Source organism: Medicago truncatula, chromosome 5, assembly GCF_003473485.1.
Source record: "Medicago truncatula cultivar Jemalong A17 chromosome 5, MtrunA17r5.0-ANR, whole genome shotgun sequence".
NCBI lineage: Eukaryota > Viridiplantae > Streptophyta > Magnoliopsida > Fabales > Fabaceae > Medicago > Medicago truncatula.
In genome coordinates, this window is record NC_053046.1 from 15,354,021 (window position 1) to 15,381,679 (window position 27,659).

Below are 27,659 nucleotides of genomic sequence, written 5' to 3' on the forward strand. Positions count from 1 at the left end.
TGTTTATCAAATATGCAAAGTTGTTTAAGATTGAATATGATGTTAATGTTAATTTATGATTCGAATTACATTGATTAATATTATTTTGCTATGAAATCTCACCCCTTTTGCTTGAAAATGTTGCCCTTCGTATGGGTAACTTGCAGGTGATCGTGCTTAGTGTGCAGTTTGCTGTTGTGAGTGGCCTTGCCTCACTGTGTCGTCTAGGTCGCTCTGATACGTAACGGGATGGGGTTTTATGTTATGCATGCTTCATTCTCTTACGTGACTAATATGTTATTTTTATAATATTATGGATTATGATTTGAAATATTTTGATGGGGCCTGCGTGACGAAACGTTTTATGGATTATGATATAATTTCCACTGCAATGTTTAAGTTATTTGGTTAAATTATTATTTAACTGTTTTGGATTATGTTATATGTGATATCCCGTTGTTTATGATGCTTACTCTGATAAATGTTTTAAGAAATTTTTATATTGGGAAAACGAGGTGTTACACCACGCGGCACTCCGTTGGTTTTGTGTTTTTTTTTTTTTAACAGAAAGTTAACAGAAGGACCAATACCAATATTTTTACAAAGTGCAGGGACCAATGCCAAACAAAAAAAAGTGCAAGGACCAATGCCAAAATCTGATGAAAGTGCAGGGACCAATGACACATTTAAACCAAAAACTAAACTAAAATTGTCTCTTTCCCTTTGGATTTTTGGATTTCCATTTCTAATTTTCTTTTTATTAAAAATGGTTTAAGAAGAAACTTGAGCAACATCATTTTAATTTCTCTCATTAGCGAATTAATAGCCTGGTAGTGCAAATTGTTTTACCCATCAATGTCTAGCTTCCATGCTTCAAATTGTGAAAAGAAAGAAGTAAAACTCTTAAAGCACCGCGAAATTAATGGCCTGGATGAAATCATAATACCAACTGTTCCATAGATAAGTCCATCATCATTTACATAGTTTCTATGCATAAGGTTTGCTGCATAACTAGTAATCTTTTTTTAAGAGTGGAGTTGTTAAACAATTTTCGAAATCCTCTCCTGGCGTTCCTGGTATATGGGTCTGTCTGGGAAACCCAAAAAAAGAGTTTTTAACTTTTAGTTTATAGCTTATAAGTTCGTTTGACAAGTTTAGTTTTGGTTGGTAACACTTTTTCACCATGAGCTTATAGCTTATTTCACGAGCTTATAAACTATTTTTCAGAAGCTATTCCAAATAGCGTTTGAGCTTATAGCTTATAGCTTCTCACTTTTTCTTCCAATTTTACCCTTATTATTTCATTTAAATTTTATTTTTATCCATTATAATTTTTATAATAAGCTACGTAATAAAAACTATTATCCCTTTATTTCAATTTTTGTATATATATCAGCTGGCCTTTTTTTTTTTTTTGAAAAAATATATACCTTCGTTTTTTTTTTTACGAAACAAAATACTATTATTCTATTAGTGTTACTTTTATTTTTTATTTTTCTGAGGTAAGTATTATTTTCTTTATTCTCTGTTATTAGTATTACTCTATTAGTGCTACCTTTTTTTTTGTTTTTGAGGTAAATGTTATTTTCTTTATAAAGTAGAAACACTTAAATGATAATAAATATAAGATAAAATTTTAGTGAATAAAATTTAATTTAATTTATAATACATAGGATGTATTAAATTAATAAATTTAAAGTATTTTTTTAAAGAAAAATTAGTTTACAAAATTACAAATACTTAAATTAATGATATAATTTTTATTATGAATTAAGAATACCCTTTATGTCATTTTATATTTATCAACTAGTTGAACCGCTATTTTTACCAAACACTTCAGTTAGCTTATCAGCTAAAAGCTATCAGCTAGCTTATCAGCTATCCGCTATTTTTACCAAACAGAACCATAATTGGTGATCCTTTAATAATAATATTAGAAAAAGAAGTGGAAAATGTGAAGAGATATACTATATTAAAAAGAAAAGATATACAAAATAAAGCGGGAGAATATCATTGTGGTGCTTCCTTACGGTAACTATTTCTTAAAGAAGTGGGAACCCTTATTATAATGAAAAGAAAAGTGGGAGAATATGATTATAGTGCTTCCTTTCCGCTAACTAATTGTTAAATCGAAACCCTTAATGTGTGGAAACCATCTTTAGCATATATACCCAACTAGAATATTAATGTTGCACTAGTGATCCCTTCCTTAATAGTTGAGAAACCATGGCTTGCTTCACAAATTGTTCGAATAGTATTTGCTTATATTATATTGATTGCCAACTTTTGTTCAAAATATAAAAGGATACATAGAACTTGTCCTTGTGAATTATCTCGCATCATACAATACAGTACAACTTCACAAACATACTCATTATACAATTCAGAGCTTAAGAAATGGCTGAGGCTGTCGTTGAAGTTGTGCTTGATAATTTGAGCATACTCATTCGAAAGGAGCTTGGCCTGTTTCTTGGTTTCGATCAAGACCTGAAGAGGCTGGACAGCTCTCTGAAAACAATCAAGGCTACACTTGAAGATGCTGAAGAGCAACAATTCACTAACAATGAACGTGGTAGTGCTATTAAGGTTTGGCTGCTAAATCTCAAAGATGCTGCTTACATCCTTGATGACATCTTGGACGAGTGTGCTACTGAAGCATTGGAAATGGAGTACAAAGCATCCAAGTTTGGACTATCACACAAGGTATCTGGTACTCAGATATTATGAAATATCTTTTATGTTATATTGTATTAGATTTAGCTATTTTTGAGTATCAATTGTGTTGTGAATTCGTTAAAAACACACCAATAAAATACTTGATGTGTGGAGCAAAATAATCAAGCAATCAAAACAACGTGGATGAAAATTATAAACACAAGCAAAAGATAGAAAACATCGAGAGAAAGAAAGAGAAAACACACGAAATTTGTTTACCCAGTTCAGTCCAATACTGACCTAGTCTGGGAAGAGAGCAGCCCTTCGTTCCACTATAATGATGAGTAACTTTACAAAAGAGATATCAAAGGGTTACAAGAATCATTCTTCAAACCTAATTCTACTCAAAGTCTCAATCTCTTCATGTGGCCGCCAAGAGACTCAATCCTAACAGTGTTTTGTTCAAGGTGAAATATCAAAACAATCTCAACCCTAGTGTCTCCCGCTTAGAGAAATCTCTACCCTAGTTTGTTGTTTTAACAAATTGGTCTTTCCAAAACAAAACAAAAAATATAGTATCAATTTAAAATTTTAGAGTATCTCTTATGATTATATTTTATATTATTTATTCTTATATATGATTTGTTTTTTTATTTATAATTGAGTCTTACATCGAATAAAGATAAGAACTTATTAAAAGTTTAAAGAGTTTCCAAAACATTAGAAATATAATCATTGTTTCACACATGGTTGTTAAAATCCCAGAGTTAAATTTAATATCTAGAATTTTGTGACCTACTCATCTTTAATGATTCAAATTCATAGTATGATTACAAAAAAAAGTCAAAATATTATAGTAAAATAGCATCAAAATCGCACAAAATCATGAAATTCATGTAAAATTTCAGGATTTAAAAAGATTTTGAAAGATTCTCTCCATTTTTATGATACGGGTCAATTTTAACCTGATTCTTACCCGTGACTTGGTTCTATAAATACATAGAAGACCAAGTTCTTTTTATTCTTTCACACCACATGTTCTATTCACCGTAAGAGATTGATGAAGACGAACGTGTTGATATGACGGGGGATAATCCATATAATTGAAGAATTCTTCGTGATTTATGATTTTATCTAGGCTTTGCTTTTAAGTATTTTTTAGACATATTGTCTTTTGCATTGAAACTTAATAGTCACTTATGATCAAGTATTTTGTAGATATCTAGGATTTGTCTTTAAGCATTTTTTCTAGCTAGGTTGTTTAACATTATTATGACTACGAAAGAATATTTGGCATCTCGATCTTGAGTCATTTATGTACAAGTAATTTGTGGACTTTAAACTTTGAGTCATTTATGAGTGTGTGCAATTGATAACATATATTTATCGTTATTTTTGTTTTGATAGAATCCATCGATTTTGATTGCGATTTTACGAGTTTCGATTTTGCTATCTTATATCGATTCTACAAAAGTAGTCGACTAAAATCCTTCGGTTTCGATTGTGATTTTATGATATTACATAATAAGAGTGAAGGAGATAACTTGCAGAACAAGTTAGTTAGTTTAGCTTAGTGATTAGTTACTATATGATATTGTCATTCTATCATAGTTATTGTATGCCTTCATTTAGCTATATATATGATTGTAAACAATGATTAAATCAATGAGAATTCACTTTTTCTTCTACTTCATAATATGGTATCAGTTTCTCTCTTTGGGAGAGTTTGTTGCGATCCGTTTCTAACCGTTTCCGCCATCAAAGCTTGAAGCTCAAGCTTCTTCATTTCTTCGTTTTCTTCGTTGTTTTCTTGTGATTCGTCTTCGTTTCACTTGATTCTTCTTGTTCTCAATTTATTGTTGAGATTCTTCTTCTTCATCACCAATTGTGTGATTTGTTGATCCGCGTTTACTTCAATTTCTGGATTTTTCTCTTGTTCATCATGGTTCGCAATCAACAAGCTAGTCAAGACACAGAATCTCATTTCTATGTTCATCCGAGTGAAGGTCCTCACTCTTTGTTGATTTCCCCCAAATTCAACAGTTCAAATTATCTTGCATGGAGCAGATCAATGCAACGTGCTCTAGGTGCTAAGAAAAATCTTCCTTTCATCAATGGATCTCTCCCTGTTCCAGTCCAGATGATGATGATCTTAACAAAACTGCATGGGAGACGTGCAATCATCTTGTGCAATCTTGGCTTATAGCCTCTGTTTCTGATTCTATTGCACAAACCGTTGTTTTTCATGATATTGTGTTTGAGGTTTGGCAAGATCTTAAGGAGCGTTTTTCAAAAGTTGATCGTATTAGAATTGAAAATTTACGTTCCTCCATTAACAATCTCAAACAAGGTTCAATATTTGTTTTGGAGTATTTCACTGAGTTGAAAGCTTTATGGGAAGAACTTCATTCTCACCGTCCTCTTCCCAATTGTACTTGTCCTATTCAATGTAGATGTGCTCCAATGAGAGCTAACAAAGAGTATAAAGTTGAAGATCAAATAATCCAATTCCTCACTGGCCTTAATGATCAGTTTTCAGTTGTGAAAAATCAAGTTCTTCTACTTGATCTCTTACCTTCTCTGAACAAGGTTTTCTCATTAGTTATTCAGGAAGAGAGCAAAAATGTGTATGCTCATTCTCTTCCTTCCCTTGAAGAGGGTTCTATTCTTGTGAATGTATCATATGCTAGAAGGCCTCAAGGTCGTGGTAGAGGCTCATTCAACAAGCCTTCTCCTAGATTTTTCACCATCTGCAATAGATACAATCACATAATTGAGTATTGCTATTAAACCTAATTCACAAGCTAATGCCACTTCAGCTGAATCTTCTGATGCAAGCAATGTATCTGGTGGTATTGGTTTGGCTCAGGATAAGATTGATCAACTTGTATTATTTCTTAAACAAGCAAATTTGGTTTCCTCAGTTCCCAACCCTTCTTCTGGCCCCACTACCAACCACATAAGTTCTTCCCCGCAAATCACTTCTGGTTACACTGCTTCCACTTCTTCTGCAGGTATATTCAGTGTCAATTCCTGCTATTTACCTTCTAATTCTCTTTGGCTCCTTGATTCAGGTGTTAATGAACATATTTGTACCACTTTGTCTCATTTTGATTCCATTTATCCCATTAAACTTGTTTATGTTACTTTACCAAATGGTTCATATCTGTTATTCTTGATCAAGCTGGCACAGTCACTTTTAGTCCTCGGTTTTACCTTACCAATGTGTTATATTCACCAACTTTCAAATTGAATCTTATTTCAATAGCTAAATTGTGTCAGGCTTTGTCTTGTGTTTTTCATTTCTCTGCTAATCAATGCCTTATACAGGAAAAAACATCATTGAAGATGATTGGTTTGGCTAGTCAACAAGATGGCTTATACAAGTTTCATAGTTCAAACTTAACTTCTATCAATTCTATTTCTACCACAATAAATGTACCATGTACTTCTTTTCCTTCTATTACTTGTAATTCAAGTCATTCTATTCATGTTAAAGCCTTATGGCATTTTAGGGACATTTATCTCATCAAAGAATGGATAAAATGTCATCTTTGTACTCTTCTATTACCAATGATAATAAAGCAACTTGTGACATTTGTCATTTTGCCAAACAAAAACACATTCCCTTTACTTCCAATTTATCTCATGCATCTTTCAATTTTGAACTTATACATCTTGATATATGGGGTCCTTTATCTGTTTCTCCATACATGGTCATAAATATTTCTTAACCATAGTTGATGACCATAGTAGATTTTTGTGGATCATTTTACTGAAATCTAAAGCTGAAGTTGCTCATCATGTTCAATCCTTTATTAAAATGATTCAAAACTAATTTCATGTCACTCCCAAATTTGTCAGATCTGATAATGGTCCTGAGTTCATGCTTTCTGATTTTATGTATCTCATGGTATAATACATAAAAAATATTGTGTTGAAACTCCCCAACAAAATGCTACAGTTGAAAGAAGATATCAACATATCCTTAATGTTGGCAGAGCACTCCTTTTTCAATCCAAATTACCATCTTCATATTGGTCTTATGCCATTCTTCATGCAGTTTTTCTCATTGATAGAATCACCACTCTTACTTCAAAATCAATCCCCCTTTGAGGTTTTCTAAAATAAATTACATGATATTCCCCCCTTCAAAGTGTTTGGTTGCTTGTGTTATGCTTCATCTTTACAAGCTCATAGAACTAAGTTGCATTCCAGAGCTAGAAAAGCCATATTTATAGGTTACAAATCAGGATACAAAGGATTTACTCTTTTAGATATGCATTCTAGAGATATCTTTGTATCTAGACATGTCATTTTTCATGAACATATTCTCCGTTACCCTCGCAATCCAGATTCTATCACTTCCCAATGGGATTATTTTTCATCTGCCTCTGACACAACTCATTCCATCTCTTCTGACATTATTCATGTCCCTCCAACTATCATTGATGACCCTCCTCCTGTGTCTCCACCTAATAATCATTCACCTTCTCCCATTGTATCTTTTCCCATTAGACATTCAACTAGATCTTCCATTCCTCCTTCTTATCTTCAAAATTATGTATGCAATAATATTCATACCTCTTCTCACCCTATTTCAAACTATGTTTCTCATAATAAATTGTCTAACCAACGTTCTTCTTTTGTTCTCTCTTTACACTCCAACCCTGAACCCATATCTTTCACTGAGGCAAACAAATTGGAATGTTGGAAACAAGCTATGCAAGCTGAGCTTTCTGCTCTTGAGTCAACTGGTTCATGGAAATTAGTTGATATGCCAGATCATGTGAAACCTATTGGTTGTAGATGGATATACAAAGTGAAGCATCATGCAGATGGATCAATTGAAAGATACAAAGCTGGACTTGTAGCTAAAGGTTACAACCAGATTGAAGGACTTGATTTCTTTGATACATATTCACCTGTGGTCAAAATGACTACAGTGAGATTGGTTCTTGCTTTTGCATCTCTTAATCATTGGAACTTACATCAACTTGATGTGAACAATGCTTTCCTTCATGGTGATCTGCAAGAGGATGTATACATGACTCTTCCACCAGGTGTTTCATCATCTAAACCAAATCAATTTTGTAAGTTGATGAAATCTCTATATGACCTCAAACAAGCTAGCAGAAAATGGTATGAGAAGTTAACCTTTGTATTGCTTCAGCAACATTATATTCGAGCAACTTCTAATCATTCATTATTCATCAAGAAAATTGATTCATCATTCACTATCTTGTTGGTGTATGTGGATGATATCATACTAGATGGTAATTCTTTAATTGAATTTGAACATATCAAATCCATCCTGCATGCTTCCTTCAAGATTAAAGATTTAGGCCAACTCAAATACTTCCTTGGTATTGAGGTTGCTCATTCTAAGCTTGGACTCATTTTGCCAAAGAAAATACTGCTTAGATTTATCATCTGATTCAGGCTCAATCAGTTCAAAACCTGTTTCCACACCTTCTGACCCATCCATCAAGCTTCATAATGACTCATCACCTCTTTATGATGACATCTCTTCTTACAGAAGATTAGTTGGCAGGTTACTCTACCTAAAACACTACAAGGCCTGATATCACATTCATTACTCAGCAGCTCACTCAGTTCCTCTCTAAACCAACTCAAATCCATCATCAAGCTGCTTTGAGAGTTCTTAAGTATCTCAAGGGATGTCCTGGCAAGGGTGTTCACTTTCCAAGAAGCTCTTCATTACAATTGCAAGGCTTCTTTGATGCTAATTGGGCTGGGTGTATTGACACTAGAAGATCAATCAGTGGCCAATGCTTCTTTCTTGGCAATTCTCTGATTTCATGGAGAACCAAGAAGAAGATGACTGTTTCTAGATCTTCTTTTGAGGCAGAGTATAGAGAATTGGCTTCAGCTACATGTGAACTTCAATGGCTTCTTTACCTACTCAAAGATTTACACATTCAGTGTCCTAAGCTTCCAGTTTTATTTTGTGACAACCAAAGTGCACTTCACATAGCTGCTAATCCAGTTTTTCATGAAAGAACCAAGCACTTGGACATTGATTGTCACATAGTGAGAGAGAAGCTTCATGCTGGCATTCTCAAACTTCTTCCTGTCTCATCTCAAGATTGGTTGGCAGATTTCTTCACTAAACCTCTCCTCCCTCAACCCTTTGGTATTCTGTTATCCAAGCTGGGCTTGATAGATATCTATCAACCACCATCTTGTGGGGGGCTATTACATAATAAGAGTGAAGGAGATAACTTGCAGAGCAAGTTAGTCAGTTTAGCTTACTGATTAGTTACTATATGCTATTGCCATTCTATCATAGTTTCTGTATGCCTTCATTTAGCTATATATATGATTGTAAAAATGATTAAATCAATGAGAATTCACTTTTTCTTCTACTTCATAATATATCATTTTCGATTTTGTCATTCCCGATTTTGACAACCGTTCACATCCTTGTCTGTTGCTAGTTATTTTTTGTGCATTCAGAGCACTTTGCAATTGTTGTTCACATTTTTTGGTCCTCTATTGATATCTTGTTAAAGCCTGTTTCTTTCTGGTCCAGTATCATGCATCTTTTTATTTGAGGTTTTTCATTAGCATCATCAGTTATGTCTGGTATGTGGTAAAGTCTCACAGTCAACTTTAAATTGTTTGTTGATCATTTGTCCAAGTCAAGATTGTCATAATGTGCTTTTTTCTTCTTTATGGAAGGCTCTTTAGTCATCGGTTTCAGCACGTCGTCAGTAGTCTCGGGTAGTCCCACATAACTTGTCCCCGGCCATTGTCAATGTTTAGTGGTTGACACCAATTTCCAAAAACTTTGTGGCCCGTTCCACACTTAAGTTGGTGTTTTCATGTGAGTGACAACATCTAACTCAATATTGATGCAGTTTCGTTTGCATACAATTTGAGAAAGTTAATTTTGGTTTTGATTCTAGTTGGTTTGCTGTGATCTTCTCTTTTAAAGGATACATCTGTAACATCCTTAAAGCATAGTAAGATTTAATTTGAGGAGGAGTGTTAGAATGTTATAAAATATGTTATAATATATTTTATATATTATATTATATTATATTAGAGTATCTTAAGTTATTTTTTAAGATCAATATAAATTTTTAGAGTATCGTTTAAGATTATTTATTATATTATTTATGTTTATTATGATTTGCTCTTGACTTATGATTGAGTCTATGTTATCCGTATATCAATCTACTATTTAGTCTGTATCAATAATATTAAGGTTTTTATTATTTTCTCTCTTCTTTTTATCTAAAATCTCACAACTTCAACAGGTACAAAGCTTTTTATTTTCCTCTTTTCATCCCAAGCATGTTGCTTTTCGTTACAAACTTGCTAAAAAAATGAGGAGGATAAGAGAGAGGTTAGATCAAATCGCTTTCGAAAAGAGTGGATTTCATTTGACGGAGATGGTTAGAGAGAGAAGAGGTGGAGTCCTAGAATGGCGCCAAACCACCTCAATCATTAATCAAACTTTAGTTCATGGAAGAGACGAGGATAAGGATAAAATTGTAGACTTTTTGATTGGTGATGCAGCAAAACTAGAGAACTTATCAGTTTATCCAATAGTAGGTCTCGGTGGACTAGGTAAAACAGTACTCGCCAAACTAATTTTCAATCATGAGAGTATAGTCAACCACTTTGAGCTAAGAATTTGGGTGTATGTTTCCGAAGAGTTCAATTTGAAGAGAATCGTCAAATCCATCCTAGAAACAGCAACTAAGAAGTCTTGTAAGGATTTGGATCTAGAGACACTACAAATAAAACTTCAAAAGGTACTTCGTACAAAAAGATATTTGCTAATTTTGGATGATGTGTGGAATGATAAACAAGAGAAATGGTATGATTTGAAATCTCTATTGGTTTGTGGAGGAAAGGGTTCTTCAGTTTTGGTCACTACCCGTCTTGCAAAGGTAGGACAAATCATGGGAACAATGCCTCTTCATGATTTATCAAGGCTATCTGACAAAGATTGTTGGAAATTGTTTAAACAACGAGCTTTTGGACCAAATGAAGTAGAACAGGAAGAGCTTGTGGTCATAGGCAAGGAGATAGTAAATAAGTGTGGAGGAGTTCCTTTGGCAGCAATTGCACTAGGAAGTCTCTTGCGTTTTAAAAGAGAAGAAAAAGAGTGGCTCTATGTCAAGAAAAGCAAACTTTGGAGTTTACAAGGCGAAAATTCTGTCATGCCTGCCTTGAGATTAAGCTACTTCAATTTGCCAATAAAATTGAGACAATGTTTTTCCTTCTGTGCATTATTTCCCAAAGGTGAAACTATAAGCAAGAAGATGATAATTGAGCTTTGGATTTGTAATGGTTTTATTTCTTCTAATCAAATGTTGGAAGCAGAAGATGTTGGTCATGAGGTGTGTAATGAATTATATTGGAGATCACTTTTCCAACATACCGAGACAGGTGAATTTGGTCAATCTGCAGTATTCAAGATGCATGATTTTGTTCATGATCTTGCTGAGTCAGTTGCAAGAGAGGTCTGTTGCATTACAGATTACAATGACTTGCCTACTATGTCTGAGAGCATCCGCCACCTCTTAGTTTACAAGCCAAAATCATTTGAGGAAACCGATTCACTCCATCTACACCATGTCAATTCATTGAAGACCTACATGGAGTGGAATTTTGATGTGTTTGACGCGGGACAACTTTCACCTCAGGTATTGGAGTGTTATTCTTTACGGGTACTTTTGATGAATGGACTAAACAATTTGTCTACTTCAATTGGCCGTCTAAAATATCTAAGATACTTAGATATTTCTGGAGGTCACTTTGATACTCTTCCAAAATCAATTTGCAAGCTTTGCAATTTGGAAGTCTTGAATCTAGACCATTGTTATTTTCTACAAAAGCTGCCTGATAGTTTGACACGCTTAAAAGCTCTGCGACAGCTGTCCTTGATTGATTGTGACTCACTGACAAGCTTGCCCCCTCATATAGGGAAGTTAACTTCCCTAAAGACTTTAAGCAAATACATTGTTGGCAATGAAAAAGGATTTAAATTGGAAGAATTGGGACAACTTAACCTTAAAGGTGAGTTACACATCAAGAACCTAGAGAGAGTAAAAAGTGTAACAGATGCCAAAAAAGCCAATATGTCAAGGAAGAAATTGAACCAATTGTGGCTGTCATGGGAAAGAAATGAAGCCTCTCAACTTGAAGAAAATATTGAGCAGATTCTAGAAGCGCTTCAACCTTATACCCAACAACTACATTCTTTTGGTGTAGGAGGATATACAGGGGCACGTTTTCCACAATGGATTTCTAGCCCTTCTCTCAAAGATTTAAGTTCTTTAGAGCTTGTGGATTGCAAGAATTGTTTAAACTTTCCTGAGCTGCAGAGACTACCTTCTCTAAAGTATCTAAGAATATCAAATATGATCCATATTACCTACCTATTTGAGGTATCTTATGATGGAGAAGGTTTAATGGCTCTAAAATCTCTTTTCTTGGAGAAGTTGCCAAGCCTGATAAAGCTATCAAGGGAAGAAACCAAAAATATGTTCCCAAGCCTTAAAGCACTTGAAATCACTGAATGTCCTAATTTATTGGGATTGCCATGGCTTCCATCTCTCAGTGGTTTGTATATAAATGGGAAATACAATCAAGAATTACCAAGTTCAATTCATAAATTAGGTAATCTTGAATCCCTACATTTCTCAAATAATGAAGATTTGATTTACTTTTCAGAAGGGGTCCTACAAAACATGGCTTCTTCTGTAAAGACATTGGGATTTCATCATCACTCTGAACTCAAGATAGTCCCAGCTCAATTGATTCACCTTCATGCTCTCGAAGAATTGTATATTGATAATTGCAGAAACATCAATTCATTATCAAATGAAGTACTGCAAGAACTACACTCTCTCAAGGTGTTAGATATTTTGGGGTGCCATAAGTTCAACATGTCATTAGGTTTTCAGTATCTGACTTGTCTTAAGACATTGGCTATTGGCAGTTGTTCAGAAGTGGAAGGTTTTCACAAGGCTTTACAACATATGACTACTCTGCGATCATTAACTTTGTCTGATCTTCCGAACCTAGAATCATTTCCTGAAGGCTTTGAAAATCTTACCTTGCTTCGTGAATTAATGATTTATATGTGTCCCAAATTGGCTTCTCTTCCAACAAACATCCAACACCTTAGTGGTTTGGAAAAATTGAGTATATATAGTTGCCCTGAGTTAGAGAAGCGATGCCAGAAGGAAATAGGCAAGGATTGGCCGAAAATAGCTCATGTTGAGTATATTGACATACAAAACGAGGAAGTAATGTACGGTGGACATGGTGGTGGGTATTTTGATGGCGATGCAGGTTTTCTATGGTCTTCATTATGACTTGCAACATCTTACAAGTTTTGCACATGTAGATCACTAAATATTAACAGGTATATTATATTAAGCAATTCAAAAAAAAAAAATTATTTGATATTTTTTGTTTATGGAAAACAATTTCTCAGTATGGTTTTTGGTTACCAGGTCTTTAACCGGTTCTCCCTCTGAGATAGAGAGCTATGCAAGGCCAAGTTGCAATATATTGGCCTAAATATATCCTCTGATAAAAATCTACATTGGAGAAGGTAATAATTGATTTAATACACTTTGGCGATTGTCTCTTGGAACCCTCCAACAATAAATGTACATATACTTAAAACTGTGATCATGCAACTATGTTATAATCTAGGTACTTCCTTGCTTGAGAGAGCTTCTTGCTGCATCAAATTATTCATATGGAGAACATGATAGAAAAATACACGGGTAACTTTTCTGCATAATGGTTTTTTATCTCCTGTGATTGCATTTCAATTATCATTATAAACTTCTATAATAAAAGTCATGTGAGAAGGACATATAATTGTCTGACTATGTGAGCCATTGATTGCTTAACATACTATAAAATTATGATTTTTCAGAAGGAGGATCTTGATTGAGGTTGGCCTATTTTGGAGGCACAAATTTGTATGATAACTCAAATGCAGGACTGGTTGGGGTTTGTTATGCTGAGCTTGTCAAACCAAATGATTTTCATATCCAATATTTCCCTGAGGATTTTGGAAGGTAAAGTTCTTCTTCTAATAACATGGATTTTGATTTCATGAGAAAATGTGAGATTCCCTGGTAATTTATTTTATATCTTTAACATTGATATTTTGTCATTTATACATTCTCATTTTCCATTTTAATGAATACAGAACACCTGCAAAATTTGTAAAAATATATCCGAGGACAAAGTCGGACAAGTGAGCCAGGGAAGCTTATTTTACAAATGAATAGAAAGATTTCTATATTGTGAGTCCATTGAAGGGAGGAAGTAGAATTGTTCTTGCTGTGGATAGAGATGACCCTACAAATTTTATACAGGATCCTGTCATATATATAATTATGAAATGAGTGAAGTAAACTTGTGAAATGTTTGTATTATTTTTCTTTGAATTTTGAATGTATTTTTGAAAGACTGTTCTTCTCAGGTGAGTTGATTACTTTTCAGATATTCATTCACTGTTGGCTCACAAGAGTACCTTGAAGGAATATAAATATATTAAGAAAATTTTCAAGTAAAACATGGTAAATATCACTTTATTTAAAGATGTAGTCAGAACTTAGGGGTGAAAATGAAATATATACACACACCCAATATTCCATCAAATTGGTAAAAAAAAAAATGGTCATAGAAAAAGTCAATTTTTTAAATGAGATAAAGATGAAAATGAAAAATATTAAATTACATGTTACATACTATTTCTTACCGGATAGAAAAGTTACTTTACCCAAAGAAAATTTGTTCCGCTCTTCATTTAATTTACCTTTTTTGCGTTTGGATCATTTGACACGAAAGAAATTCTAGAATTTTCAAATAAAAGGAAGAATCTCGTCGGCATCTTCATCCAAAAATAAAGCTTTAATCGCTTTGGTAGTTAAAGACTCACCCAAATTTTGCTTTTACCTATCACACGTGATCCGACTTTTATTTTGTGAACTTTTGAACCTATTAACCATTACATTTTCTATTAGGCTTTTCTAAGCTTCTTGTGCAAGATTGACTGGGAAATTTTGTTAATTCATTTCATTTTAACTTCTTAAAAAAATATGAAGTAGCACCCTCTACAATCCTTCACCCTTTCTACTATTCACAATTCTAAGACATTTTTATTCCCTTTACTCTAGAACACCCAACATCTTTATCTCTATTAGCTTGCTAATCCTTCTTTAGCTTACGAGGCGGGGATAACTGCGCACACAAAAATCTAGCAAGAGACCCCTTTCCAATATCACAAGAGTGTGGTGTACCTCGAAATTAGATATTTCTTTCATGTGGTGCAAGCAAAGGAAAGCACAGGAATTCAAACACCTCATTTTCAGTATACAACTTCATATTTGCAGTACCTTTTGTGCCCTGCAAAATCAAGCATATCAGGACGGAATCCACCAACTATATCACAATGAAATCAATGAAAAAGATGTTTAAATGAAATTCCATCAAATTGGTAACCATAAGTATGGTCGTTGAAGCATCCATTTTTTAAACGAGGGGAAGAGGAAAATGTAAGGGGTGATAAAATGCATGGATTTGAATTTAGATGGCAATGAATGGATCAAAACAATTAATTAATTTGTTAACAATCGACTAAAAATTCTTTTTGAAAATCCTATCCGTTTTGCCGCAATGATAATGGAAAGTTCAGAAAAGAAGCGAGCGTACCTAAATGAATATCAATCACCCCGCAAGTAGCTTTTCCATGTCTATTATATAAGTCATAAGCAACTTCATCCTTGAAAATACCATCAAATAAATCATAAGTCTTTAAGTCAACTTAATTATGGTGTATTAACAAGTCATAAGTCATAAATCTTAAATACTACATAGACAAAAAGAAACCCAACTATGAGACATAATTCAAACAAGTCTAAATATTACATTTTCAAAAGCATATTTTAAATATGTTTCCATTAAGCATCACTTTTTTGGAAATCCGGAGGTTGGGATAAACTCCATGAATTTAGGTTGAGTCGAACCGGATGGACTATAACTTGGATATGGTACTCTAATAACGTCAGGAGCAGTTGGATGTGCTGATGCAGGACCCCTCACTGGTGCTTGCTTAGGCTCTCATTTGAAATAATTGGTCCTCTAATGTCGTACCTCCTTGTAGTAACACCCTGCAATTACATTTTCAATCAAATCAGTCCCTAAATTATAACATATTCAATCAAATCAGTCCGTAATTTGTTACACTTACTAGCAACTCGATCCTTAAAATTTAAGAGTCATACTTGTCCAGGAACTACTTCATTTGCAACAACATTTTTTGCATTTCCTAACACAACATTTTCAGCATTTCAACAACAACATTTTCTGCATTTTCTGGGGGGCATTAACAAGACAACTATCGGGTATTGACAAGTCATAAGTCATACATTCCATGTTCTTAAATATTACACAATTCCTCTGTAATATTCATACAACAAAAAAAACCAAAAACAAAAAAAACCATAAATCATCTTCATAATCATCTCTCACAATTCCTCTGTCCATCTTTCCAACCCGGTCTCTTTCTCTCTCACTGAAACTCATCTCATTCTCAATCTCTCTCAATCAAACCCACTCATCAACTCTCAATTCAATAACAACTCTCAAAAATTGATTTTCAAGATGAATTCAAAAGAAAAATACTTCTTTCAGTCGCTGGGTTTGATTTGAAGTTGGAACCTTTCGATTGATCTTTTAAAACAATACAATTCTTCTTCTGTTTCATTTGAATTGAAAAATGCATCTTCTTCCAATTGTTTGGTTTGTTGTGTGAATAAACTCCAATTCTAGTGTTTGATTTGAATTTGGTCTCTTTCGTTTGATTTGAACTGTTAATTGTGTAGATTTTCAATATTCTGTTTCGAAGAATTCTTTTAGATTCAAATTTGTGAGTAGAAGAACTTTTCTAGATTTGAAGAAGATGAAGGATTTAAAAAGATGAAGGGGTGAGTTTGAGAGAGGGACTTGTTTGAAGTGTCTGAATGAAATGTAGGATGTAAATGAATGGGTAAAAGAGAGGTAAAATTGGAAAAACTAAAAAAATTGAAAGTGAAAAGTTAAAAAGGAAATTTGTGCGTTTCCATCAAAATGGTCCTTGTACACATGGCTTTCTTGTTGATGGACGTCTGTTAAATTCAGAGCATTTGGACGAAGGGACCATTTTGATGGACGTCTGTTAAATTCAGGAACAAAATAGCCATTTCGATAAATTGGGGGACGATTTTGTCCGATCCTTGCAAATTCAAGGACGAATTTGACTATTCACTCAATAATAGTAACTTAAATGAATCCGCAGCACAGCAGTAACTAGGTACATACGGATTCTCTGATAGTTTCTCTCATGATTTCAGGCTGTCCTCCAGCCATTGATAGAGGAGGACTCTCTGCAAAAAGCATCATCAACCATTAAAAATGAAAAGTTGTAATATGAAAGAACATTCTGATTTTGGACCTAAAAATGGAAACTCACAGTGTGCATTCAAAGTTGATCATCCATTTTAAATAGAGTGGAACGGTCCGCATTGTCATTCCTTACTCGTATAATTGTAAGTTCAACATCCCCCTTTAAAGTCAAAATGTCTTTTTAGACATATTTAAAACATTATAAAAAAATTTACTACAATTTAATTTTTTTTTAATGAGAAAAATTAAATATGATTTTTTTTTAAATGACAAAATGTAGAATTTGTCATTAGACAACAACTCATTCCTGATTAGATTAGATTAGATAGATTAGATTATACCTAACTTTAACCGAGTAACAATAATTTTGGTCATCATCCCTCATCAACTCATCTTAGTTTTTGGGCGAACGCATGCATCATCCCTGTTTACTTTCTAATATGTGTGAAAATATGTTAGTTATTTTGGGACAAGTGAAATATTATTTATTGATATTGATATATCTTCAATTTTCCAAAATTAAAAGTTTAAAAGAAATACGTAAACATATAAATCAAAAAAGAAATAACTTAAACATAAGGTCAAATGGTTTCCAAATTCTAATATTTAATGGTTGGCAAATTTCAATTTTGCTACAAAAGATATTGAAGTATTCTACCATGTCTAACAAGAGACAAATAACATCATATAATTGCATAAATCTTCATAATTCAATCCAAACAAATTCACTATTATTCATGGATAAAAAATGACCACTCTAGTAACCACTCAAATCATTTCCCTTCTTATTTGTGTTCATCAAATGATCCACAAACTCGTCAATATTCTTATAAAAACTATCTGTTTCACAAACAACATCCCTAACCAACTTCTTTCATTCACTAGAATTCCTTCTAATCACTTCACTTCTTTCACCTTCCATCACAACCTTCAAATTCAACATAAATTATTCTCTCTTCACAACACCATTTTCATCCTTTTGGCCTCACACCAACTTCCCAAACTTCCTCTAAAAACATTGCATCTGGCAATTGATTAGCCCATTGTTTCAAACACACCACAGGAACACCAAGACATAGGTTAGATTAGATTATACTCAAATTTAACCGAGTAACAATAATTCTGGTTTTCATCCCAAATCAACTTATCTTCTTGCACTGAGTTATAGGTGGAGTAGACATTCGTCAATATTCTTATCAAAACTACCTCTTTCAGAAACAACATCCCTAGCCAACTTCTTCCATTCACTAGCATTATTTCTTATCACTTCACTTGTAACACCCCGTTACCCAAAAGCAATTAAATAGCAATTAAACATCAGAGTAGTTCCACAACGGGCATGCTACACGTCATTTCAAAATTTCTTAAATAGAAAATAAAACTATTTAATCAAGCAACTTATTATTTATGAAAACATAGCAGCGGAATAGTTTTCAAAATCCATAATCTCATGAACATCCAACAATAGTCTATGGCATTAAAGCCCTTAACATAATTCAACATCATAGTTCAAAGACAACAAAAAGGCTCCACACCACAAGTTCCAAAATTTGATACATGGAAAGGAAAAGCAACAATAACAAAAATGATAAATCCCATCCCATGTATCAGAGCCCTAAACACGACTTTGAGCCACCACCTACTACTCAGGATCACCTGCAAGTTACCCATAGGAAGGGCAACGTTTTCAAGCAGAAGGGGTGAGATTCACAACAATAAATATAGATATTAAAATCATCAAATGAATCTAACACCCTATGACTTCAAATATATCAACTTGCAAATATCCATATTTATTCACAAGGCACAACAACATCAACAACACACCATGATCATAATGAATACATATATATAAATGTATGTTCAACATCAACCTCATCAATCAGATAATAACTGAAACAACAACCAAGACTCATGCAAATGACATGACCACTGCTAAGACACCATCTTAGACTTCTTAATGAAATGCATCATGCATGTGGTACCAATCAGGACCGAAGCCCTCACCGCTTTTGAATGGTTAAAGCATTCATCAGGACCGAAGCCCTCACCGCTGTTGAGCAACTAGTACTCCAGGACCGAAGCCCTCACCGCTGTTTTATGCATATGCAACGGACCTACTTGTGTATATCTACATACAACTGACCATGCAATGCAACTCCATGTGACTCCACTATAATAATATGTATGATTCAATAAATAACATACATTTCAACCATCATCAATAATCATCGATCCAGCAATTCAAACAACCAAAATAATGCATAATTATATATAACCATGCCCAAATACAACGACATCAACCACTACTAATCATGCAAGCAAGTTAACACTCAGAAACAGTGCAACTCGCCTCGCGAGCACATCTGCTCGCCATGGCGAGTTCACAAAACAGTAGCTCGCCGTGGCGAGTTCAAGGCGAACTCAAGGCGAGTGAAAATCAGGAGCTCTCGGAAAAAATGCCATTTTCTCACTCAAATCCAAATTCTAAGTTCCCTACTCATCTTTTTAACCTAAAACTTTCACCATTCATCATTAAAATCATCTAGGTACCTTAAACCATCCCCAAAACATCTTATAACAACTTTTCAAAAATCAAGTTTTATTATGGGCTACTCGCCATGGCGAGTTGGACTGCTCGCGAGGCGAGCTATGAAGTTGCTCACTCGCCATGGCGAGCACAGCTACTCGCGAGGCGAGCGATGAACTTCTGTACGGGCAGAAAACTGGTTTTTCCCAAAAATCCCATTTTCCTTCCAATCACTCCCCAAATCAGTTTACAGATACATAATTAAGTGTTCTATGCAACCAGAACCCAATTCTAACATCAAAAACATGCTTACAACTTCAAAATCATCATTCTATCATAAAACCCCAAATTCCCAATTCCTCATCAAAACCTGTTAAATACAAAATCAGAATTTAATAACTACACTCTTGAAGTAAACCTCACCCTTACCTTAAAATTGCAGAAGAAATGTGCAGCAAAAGTCCACTCTTGGTTCCTCCTTGGTTCTCTCTTGTTTTCTCCCAAAAACTGCTTCTACGTAAAACTAATTCTAACTTCTCTGTATTAACCTCCCACCAAAATGTAACTCCCTTAAATTATACTTAACCCCCCCCCCCCCCCCCCCCCCCCCCCCCCATAATTTCCATTAACTACTATTAATTCCCCAAACCTCAAAATAATTACTATTTCATACTTATTTTAATTATTATTAAATAAATCATATAATAAAATAATGTACCACATAAAACATCCAAAAATCACATATATACAAATATATGCATATATATATTCCGCATAAATCATCAAACATCATATATAATAATACATATACTCCACATAATTCAAATTAATTAAATAAATAACTAGGGCGTTACATCACTTCTTTCACCTTCCATCACAACCTTCAAACTCAACATAAATCCTTCTCTCTTCACAACAACATTTTCATCCTTTTTCTGGCCTCACACAACATCCCAAACAACCACAAAAATTTGCATTTGGAAATGGATCATCCCATTGTGGCAAACACACCAAAGGAACACCAAAACTTAGGTTAGATTAGATTATACCCAAATTTAACTGAGTAACAATAATTCTAGTCCTCATCCATAATAAACTTATCTTCTTGCAATAAATTAAGCATGGAGAACACAGAGTATCAATCGCAGTCTCCTCTGAGAATAATTGATGAATTTTATTAGGATATCATACGCTCTCTCCCACCAACATTAACTAATTAACATGCATATCATACAAACCTTTGTTTTTGGGTGAATGCATCCACCTTCCTTGTTTACCCTAAAGACATGGATCTATCATAACACTAATATTACTTTTTAATATGTGTGAATTGATCAAATATGTCGGATATTTTGGGACGAGTGAAATATTATTTATCGATATTGATTATCTTCAAATTTTCAAATTAAAAGTGAGAAAGAAATATGTGAACATATAAATTAAAAAAGAAATATATTAAACATAAGGTCACATGGTTTCCAAATTCTAACATTTTATGTGGTTGGCAATGTCACATTCAGTTTCACTACAAATATTATTGAAGAATTTTACCATGTCTAACATGATTCAAAGGAAAAAAATTACATCATACAATCACATAAATCTTCATAATTCAATCTAACAAAATTCACTATTATTCATGGATGAAAATTACCACTCTAGTAACCACTCATTTCATTTCCCTTCTTATTAGGGTTCATCAAATGATCCACAATCTCGTCAATATTCTTATCAGAACTACCTCCTTCAGAAACAACATCCCTAGCCAACTTCTTTCAATATTCACTAGTATTCCTTCTAATCACTTCACTTCTTTCACCTTCCATCACAACTTTCAAACTCAACGTGAATTCTTCTCTCTTCACAACACCATTTTCATCCTTTTTTGGCCTCACACCAACTTCCTAAACTTCCTCTAAAAACTTTGCATCTAGCAATTGGTCAGCCCATTGTAGCAAACACACCACAGGAACACCAAGACATAGGTTAGATTAGATTATATGGTCCTCATCTCTAATCAACTTATCTTCTTGCACTGAGTTAAAGGTTCAGCAGACAAAGTGTCAATCACAATCTCCTCTGAGAATAAGAGATGAATTTTATTGGTATATCATACGCTCTCTCCCACCAACGTTAACTAATAATAGATGAATTTTATTAGTATCTCATACGCTCTCACCCGCCAACATTAACTAATTAACATGCATATCATACAAACCTTGATTTTTGGGTGAATGCATCCACCTTCCTTGTTTATCCTGAAGACATGGATCTATCATAACACTAATATTACTTTTTAATATGTGTGAATTGGTTAAATATGTCAGATATTTTGGGACGAGTGAAATATTATTTATCGATATTGTTGTGAATTCGGATAAAACTCACACCAATGTAAACAAAGATGTGTGGAGCAAAAGGAAGTGGTAATCAATGTGTAAAGTGTCTCCAAGCAACAACAACAAAAACAGACCTAGTCTAGTGTAGAGCAACACCACAAGTATAACCAAAACAATAAAGATAAGCAATGAAAGAAGAAACAAACACACCAAAAGATTGTTGACCCAGTTCGGTCCAATATGATCTAATCTGGGGGAGAGAGCAGCTCTCCAATCCACTATGATGAAAGTGTTACAAAGAGTTACAAGAAAAATAGCTTGCAAGCTTACACAAGAACAAGACCTAATTTCTACCCATTTGTGTTTCCCACTCTCACAATAATGAACCCTAAAAGAGAAGACACAAAAGGAAGCTTTTGATCCTTCCAATGGTGAAATCTCACTACCCAAGGTGTTTACGATGTTTCCCAACCCAAGAGATCCTCACTACAAAGACACTCAACCCTAAAGTTTCCTTCTTTGTAATCCAAGTTTCTCTCTCTTCAAGCTCTCCTCCAAAATCTGCACAAGAACACTTAAATACTAGTCTTCTACTGATAAAATCGTGCCACGATTTCCAAATCGTGTCACGATTGATACGTACGACCAACCTTATCCTGAAAACTTAACCAGCAAGTTTGAAAATCGTGTCACGATTTGGCACCCTGCAAACCAGCTCACGGCATCACAAAATCGTGTCACGATACCAAATTCGTGTCACGATTTCTCTGTTCTTTCAGACCACAAATTTGAAGCCAAATCTCAACAGATATTGATATATCTTCAAATTTTCAAATTAAAAGTGTGAAAGAAATACGTGAACATATAAGTTAAAAAAGAAATATATTAAACTTACGGTCAAATGGTTTCCAAATTCTAACATTTTATGTGGTTGGCAATGTCACATTTCAGTTTCGCTACAAATATTATTGAAGAATTTTACCATGTCTAAGATGATTCAAAGGAACAAATAACATCATACAACCACATAAATCTTTATAATTCAATCTAACCAAATTCACTATTATTCATGGAAGAAAATGACCACTCTAGTAACCACTCAAATCATTTCCTTTTTTATTTGTGTTCATCAAATGATCCACAAACTCGTCAATATTTTTATTAGAGCTACCTCGTTCAGAAACAGCATCCCTAGCCAACTTCTTCCATTCACTAGCATTCCTTCTAATCACTTCACTTCTTTCACTTTCCATCACAACCTTCAAACTCAACATAAATTCTTCTCTCTTCACAACACCATTTTCATCCTCTTTTGGCCTCACACCAACTTCCCAAATTTCCTCTAAAAACTTTGCATCTGGCAATTGATCAGCCCATTGTGGCAAACACACAACAGGAACACCAAGACTTAGACTCTCAAGTGTTGAATTCCAACCACAATGTGTCACAAAACATCCAACAGCATCATGTGCCAATAATTCAAGTTGGTTACACCATGTTACAATTATACCCTTTTCTTTGATAAAATCTTTGTACCCCTTTGGTAACTTGCCTTGCTCTAACTCTCTTAAAACCCATAAGAAATTTACTTCACTTTCTTTTAATCCCAAAGCCAGCTCTTCTATTTGTTCTGATGTTAAAGAAACCATGCTTCCAAAGGAGATATACACCACTGATTGTGATGGCTTTGAATTTAACCAATTAATGCAATATTCACTTAATGGCTTCCATAAGTTTGCTCCATACCCTTTGTCTCCTTTGATTCTTCCATCTAAGTAAGCAGAAGGAACCATTGGACCAATCATTTTAGCTGGAAAAAGCTCAGTTAGCCCTTTCACAACCTTTCAATACAAAAAGAAAATTGTTAATGATCATAAATTCATCCTCCACTAAAACTCATTATTAATTAGAAAAACAAAAACAAAATTCCAAAAAAGAGGGAATTGAATTAAAATCACATTATCCATAAACGTCACAAATTTTAATATTATAATAAAGGGTCGTGATACTTATTAGTATTTTTCTATATATATATATATAAAAAATAAAAATAAAATTGGGCTCTGCCCTCTTTTTTGTACCAAAAAAAATAAAAAATCACACCCAAACATGTAAGATCTGATTTCATTGCATAATTGTAGTAGTATAAAAACTAAAATAAAAATAAAGAACATTGTCTCACAACTCAACCAAAAAAATAATAATTGATGTCCAAAAAAATACTTGATGTCAAAAAAAAAAACTAAGAAAACAGTAGTTTCATTTTTTTTTGGAACAAGAAAACAATAGTTGACTATTATTTTCTCTTCTTTTATAAGTGTCCTTTTTTGTCAAAAAAAATATATTTCTATTTATTTTTTGTTTTCAAATTAATAAAATTTTAACTATTTATTGTAGATATAGAAAGAGAAATATATAAAATAAAATACTCGTTCTGTTTTTAAACACATTTCACTTTTTTGGTAAAATACATTTGACTTTACTTTTGTATATACGTAAGACTAAGTAATAAATAGTCATGAATATTGTGGAGAAAAAATAATCAAACCAAATAAAATTAATTTATTTTCTCATCGTTCTAAATTATAAGAGAAAAATAAGTCCATAAAAGTTGATGCCCAAATACATTAATTTTAGTTGATTCAACTATTTTACGCGAGCGAATATTTTAGTCATGTATAGGAAATGAATAATAAAATGCTAAGAATTTGTACCTCTCCTTCTAAAGCTTCAAATGTATTGACAAACATCCAATCAGCTTGATCCAAATTTGAGAATTGACTCAATTTCATTGCCATATAAGCAGGGTAACTTTCAGGAAACCTTATAAAACTTGGAAGATCTCTAGAATTCAATGGAGGAAGATCAGGTACAACCAAAGGCAATTCATCAACAGGAATTTCAATCAAACCATGATGTATACGACAAAAAATGTTACAAACAGCAGCTGAATTAGTGAAAAAAGCAGCACCATAAATACCATGTTGTTTAGCAACATCAAGTGCCCAAGGTAGAAAAGAATCATAGACAATGCATGTGATTGGTGTTGAAGTTTTTTGGTATTTTTGAATGATGTTTGAGAGTGAATTGGAACCATTGGTTTTGAATGAAGTGAGAAAGAGTTCAACATTGTTGGCTTGTGTAAAACCGGATTCGTCGAACCCATCAGAGATTGGTTCGACGGATACGTTTGGTGCGGTTATGGATTGAACAGTGTAATGTGTTGTTGCAAATGTTGTTTTGATGCCTTTTGAAACCAATCGTTTTGAGAATTGGATTAGTGGACTAATGTGTCCTTGTGCTGGATATGGGATCACTAACACATGAACGTTGTTGTTGTCACTATGTTCCACCATGTTTTCTCTTTTTCGGTTTTCTTTGTGTGTTTATTTTTTGGTTGCAATGAGTTATTCTCAAGTGTCCCATTTATATAGGTTATATATAAATAATGGTTGGATAAGGAGTTTGGTCAAATGCATATAATAAGTTTTTTTTAATCAATGAAGGTCAAATAAACTAAATAGGACACAAAATAATATTATTATATAGGTTATAATATGCAAGGGAACAAAATAGGACACAAAATAGTTTTAGATTTGACCAAAAGAGTTGATGGCATAAGCAATGACGTGACAAGTGACGACATTGTAGTGACGTCATTATTAGAGTTGATATCATGGTATGTGTAATGTTTTGAGCCATGATCATGTCCATGGAGAAATAGGCTTAGAGCATCTACAATTAGACATCTATTTTTGAACATTTAAATGGGTCACACTTGTACGCATTACTCATTGATAATTTTTAACAGTAATATCTAATAAGTACTTCGTTTTTCCAACGCAGCATCTCACACAAATTTCTTAAATGGGATCCACTAATCATTTATCAATAATTTTATATCATTAAATTTCAATTTTTTAATATTAAAAGAGTGTGGGTACCGCTTAAGATTGACGCTTTTAAGTGAGACACCGGGTCTTATAAGACCGCGAAAAAGTTTCTCCTCGATTGAAATACAAATACCTAATAGATATCAGGTCTTAAATGTTGAAGACCCTCCCATTGAAGATGGTTAAATCGGCAACACCAACACATGTTTTCTTTTTCTTCTTTATAGGTTTATATATTTATAAAAATGTCTAACCTCCAATGGAAAACACGTTGACATTTTTCATCCATCGAAGTTATTATTGAGTTGAGTCATGATCAAGTCATTCTCTTTAATATGTTTCGAGGCAATGTCTAAAATTATGCAAGACATACTATCAACTATGTTGTCTCCAAGATAAAACAAACTCAGTTACAATAGTGCGATTAATTGTTGTACTTTTGCTAATCGTTCGAGAATTACATCTCTATTGTCGTACTAAGACCACTCTTAATGTAATATTAAAACAAATCAATTATGGTACTAAGACCCCTCTACTATGATATTATGACCACTCAGATTTGATGTTATGATCATGATAACCTTTGATATGTCCAAATATCAGTGTGGTATTACAACCATTCAAATATGATGCAACCACCATTCTAACATCTTACTTCTCCAAAGGCAGGAAATATCCAAGGAATATATACTTTATGATAAGAAATGATGAAGAATCATATGAAAGTCTCTAGACATAGAGAATACTAAAGAACATTAAGGAAGCTTATAGACACTACTAAATAAGATAAAATAAAGCACTAGGAAAATATTAACTTTTCTAGATCCATCTAGTCATATGAATTAGTGTATCTATATCTCTAAACTTTTCCTTGTAATCAAAGCTTCAAGATCATTCTATTTTGTAACATGGAGTCTTACTATAGTAGTATAAATATGGCTCACCACCATATATTTTGTCATTCAAGCATTCAAATAATAACAACTTTCTTTGAGAATATTAGAGAGTTTCTCTATTTTTTTTACCTTTCCTTTTGTCCCTGAGCCAGAATTGGCATCAGAGCAGGTTATGATACCTCAGAGTTGAGTTTGAGAGAAGAAATCAACAAAAGGTCAATTTTCAAGTGAGTAAGAAGTTGCTTTCTCAAAACTTCACTTTGTGGTCATTTGTTCGCGAAGATAACACCGCCACGATCTTCACCAAAAAAGGATCACCAGCCTCCATTGTCAAAATGCCAACTAGAAAACAAATGAAAGAAATTTGCAAGAAATTGATATGGAATGAATTAGGCGACAAATTCAACTACTACAAGAGATTTTCAACGCCCAACAAGCCTTATTGGAAGCACAACGGGGACGATTTGATGATAGCTCCGGTAGCGACTCTTCATCTTCTAGAAGCAATCGCTCACACTGACGTCAACTTCAGATGAATGATATCAAAGTAGACATTCTAGATTTTGAAGGGAAGCTACAACCCAATGAGTTTATGGATTAGCTACAAACTGTTGACCATCTATTTGAGTATAATGAGGTTCCAGAGGAGCAAAATGTAATGATTGTTGATGTTAAGCTAAATAAACATGCTTTATTTTGGTGGGAAAATATTAAAAGAAAACGTAAGTTTTAAGGGAAAAGATCAAGACGTGGGACAAGATGGGTTGGAAACTAATACATAAATATTTATCTCCTCATTATTATCAAGACAACTGACGGTCGGATTAGGCAAGTGTACCAAATCGTTTACCAAGTAATAAAGTGATAGGTCGAGTATCGTATCCACATGAATTGTCGTTTCGTCTAAACAATT

At 33.6% G+C, this 27,659-nt stretch overlaps 2 protein-coding genes across 2 annotated transcripts; one reads left to right on the forward strand and one right to left on the reverse strand.

Moving 5' to 3' along the window:
- The first annotated feature begins 2,339 nt into the window (after positions 1-2,339).
- On the forward strand, positions 2,340-14,148 carry LOC11408085 (putative disease resistance protein RGA3). Its single transcript, XM_003613298.4, has 6 exons — positions 2,340-2,682; positions 9,921-13,045; positions 13,137-13,237; positions 13,342-13,415; positions 13,571-13,715; positions 13,850-14,148. The coding sequence occupies exons 1-2, from the start codon at positions 2,377-2,379 to the stop codon at positions 12,993-12,995; spliced, it is 3,381 nt and encodes a 1,126-aa protein (XP_003613346.2). The 5' UTR covers positions 2,340-2,376; the 3' UTR covers positions 12,996-13,045; positions 13,137-13,237; positions 13,342-13,415; positions 13,571-13,715; positions 13,850-14,148.
- An 8,700-nt stretch (positions 14,149-22,848) lies between these two features.
- Positions 22,849-25,352, reverse strand: LOC11407551 (UDP-glycosyltransferase 74B1). Its single transcript, XM_024783965.2, has 2 exons — positions 24,672-25,352; positions 22,849-23,798 (listed from the first exon to the last, which is right to left on the reverse strand). Exons 1-2 carry the CDS (start codon positions 25,311-25,313, stop codon positions 23,046-23,048), a joined length of 1,395 nt encoding a protein of 464 aa, XP_024639733.1. The 5' UTR covers positions 25,314-25,352; the 3' UTR covers positions 22,849-23,045.
- Positions 25,353-27,659: the final 2,307 nt, after the last annotated feature.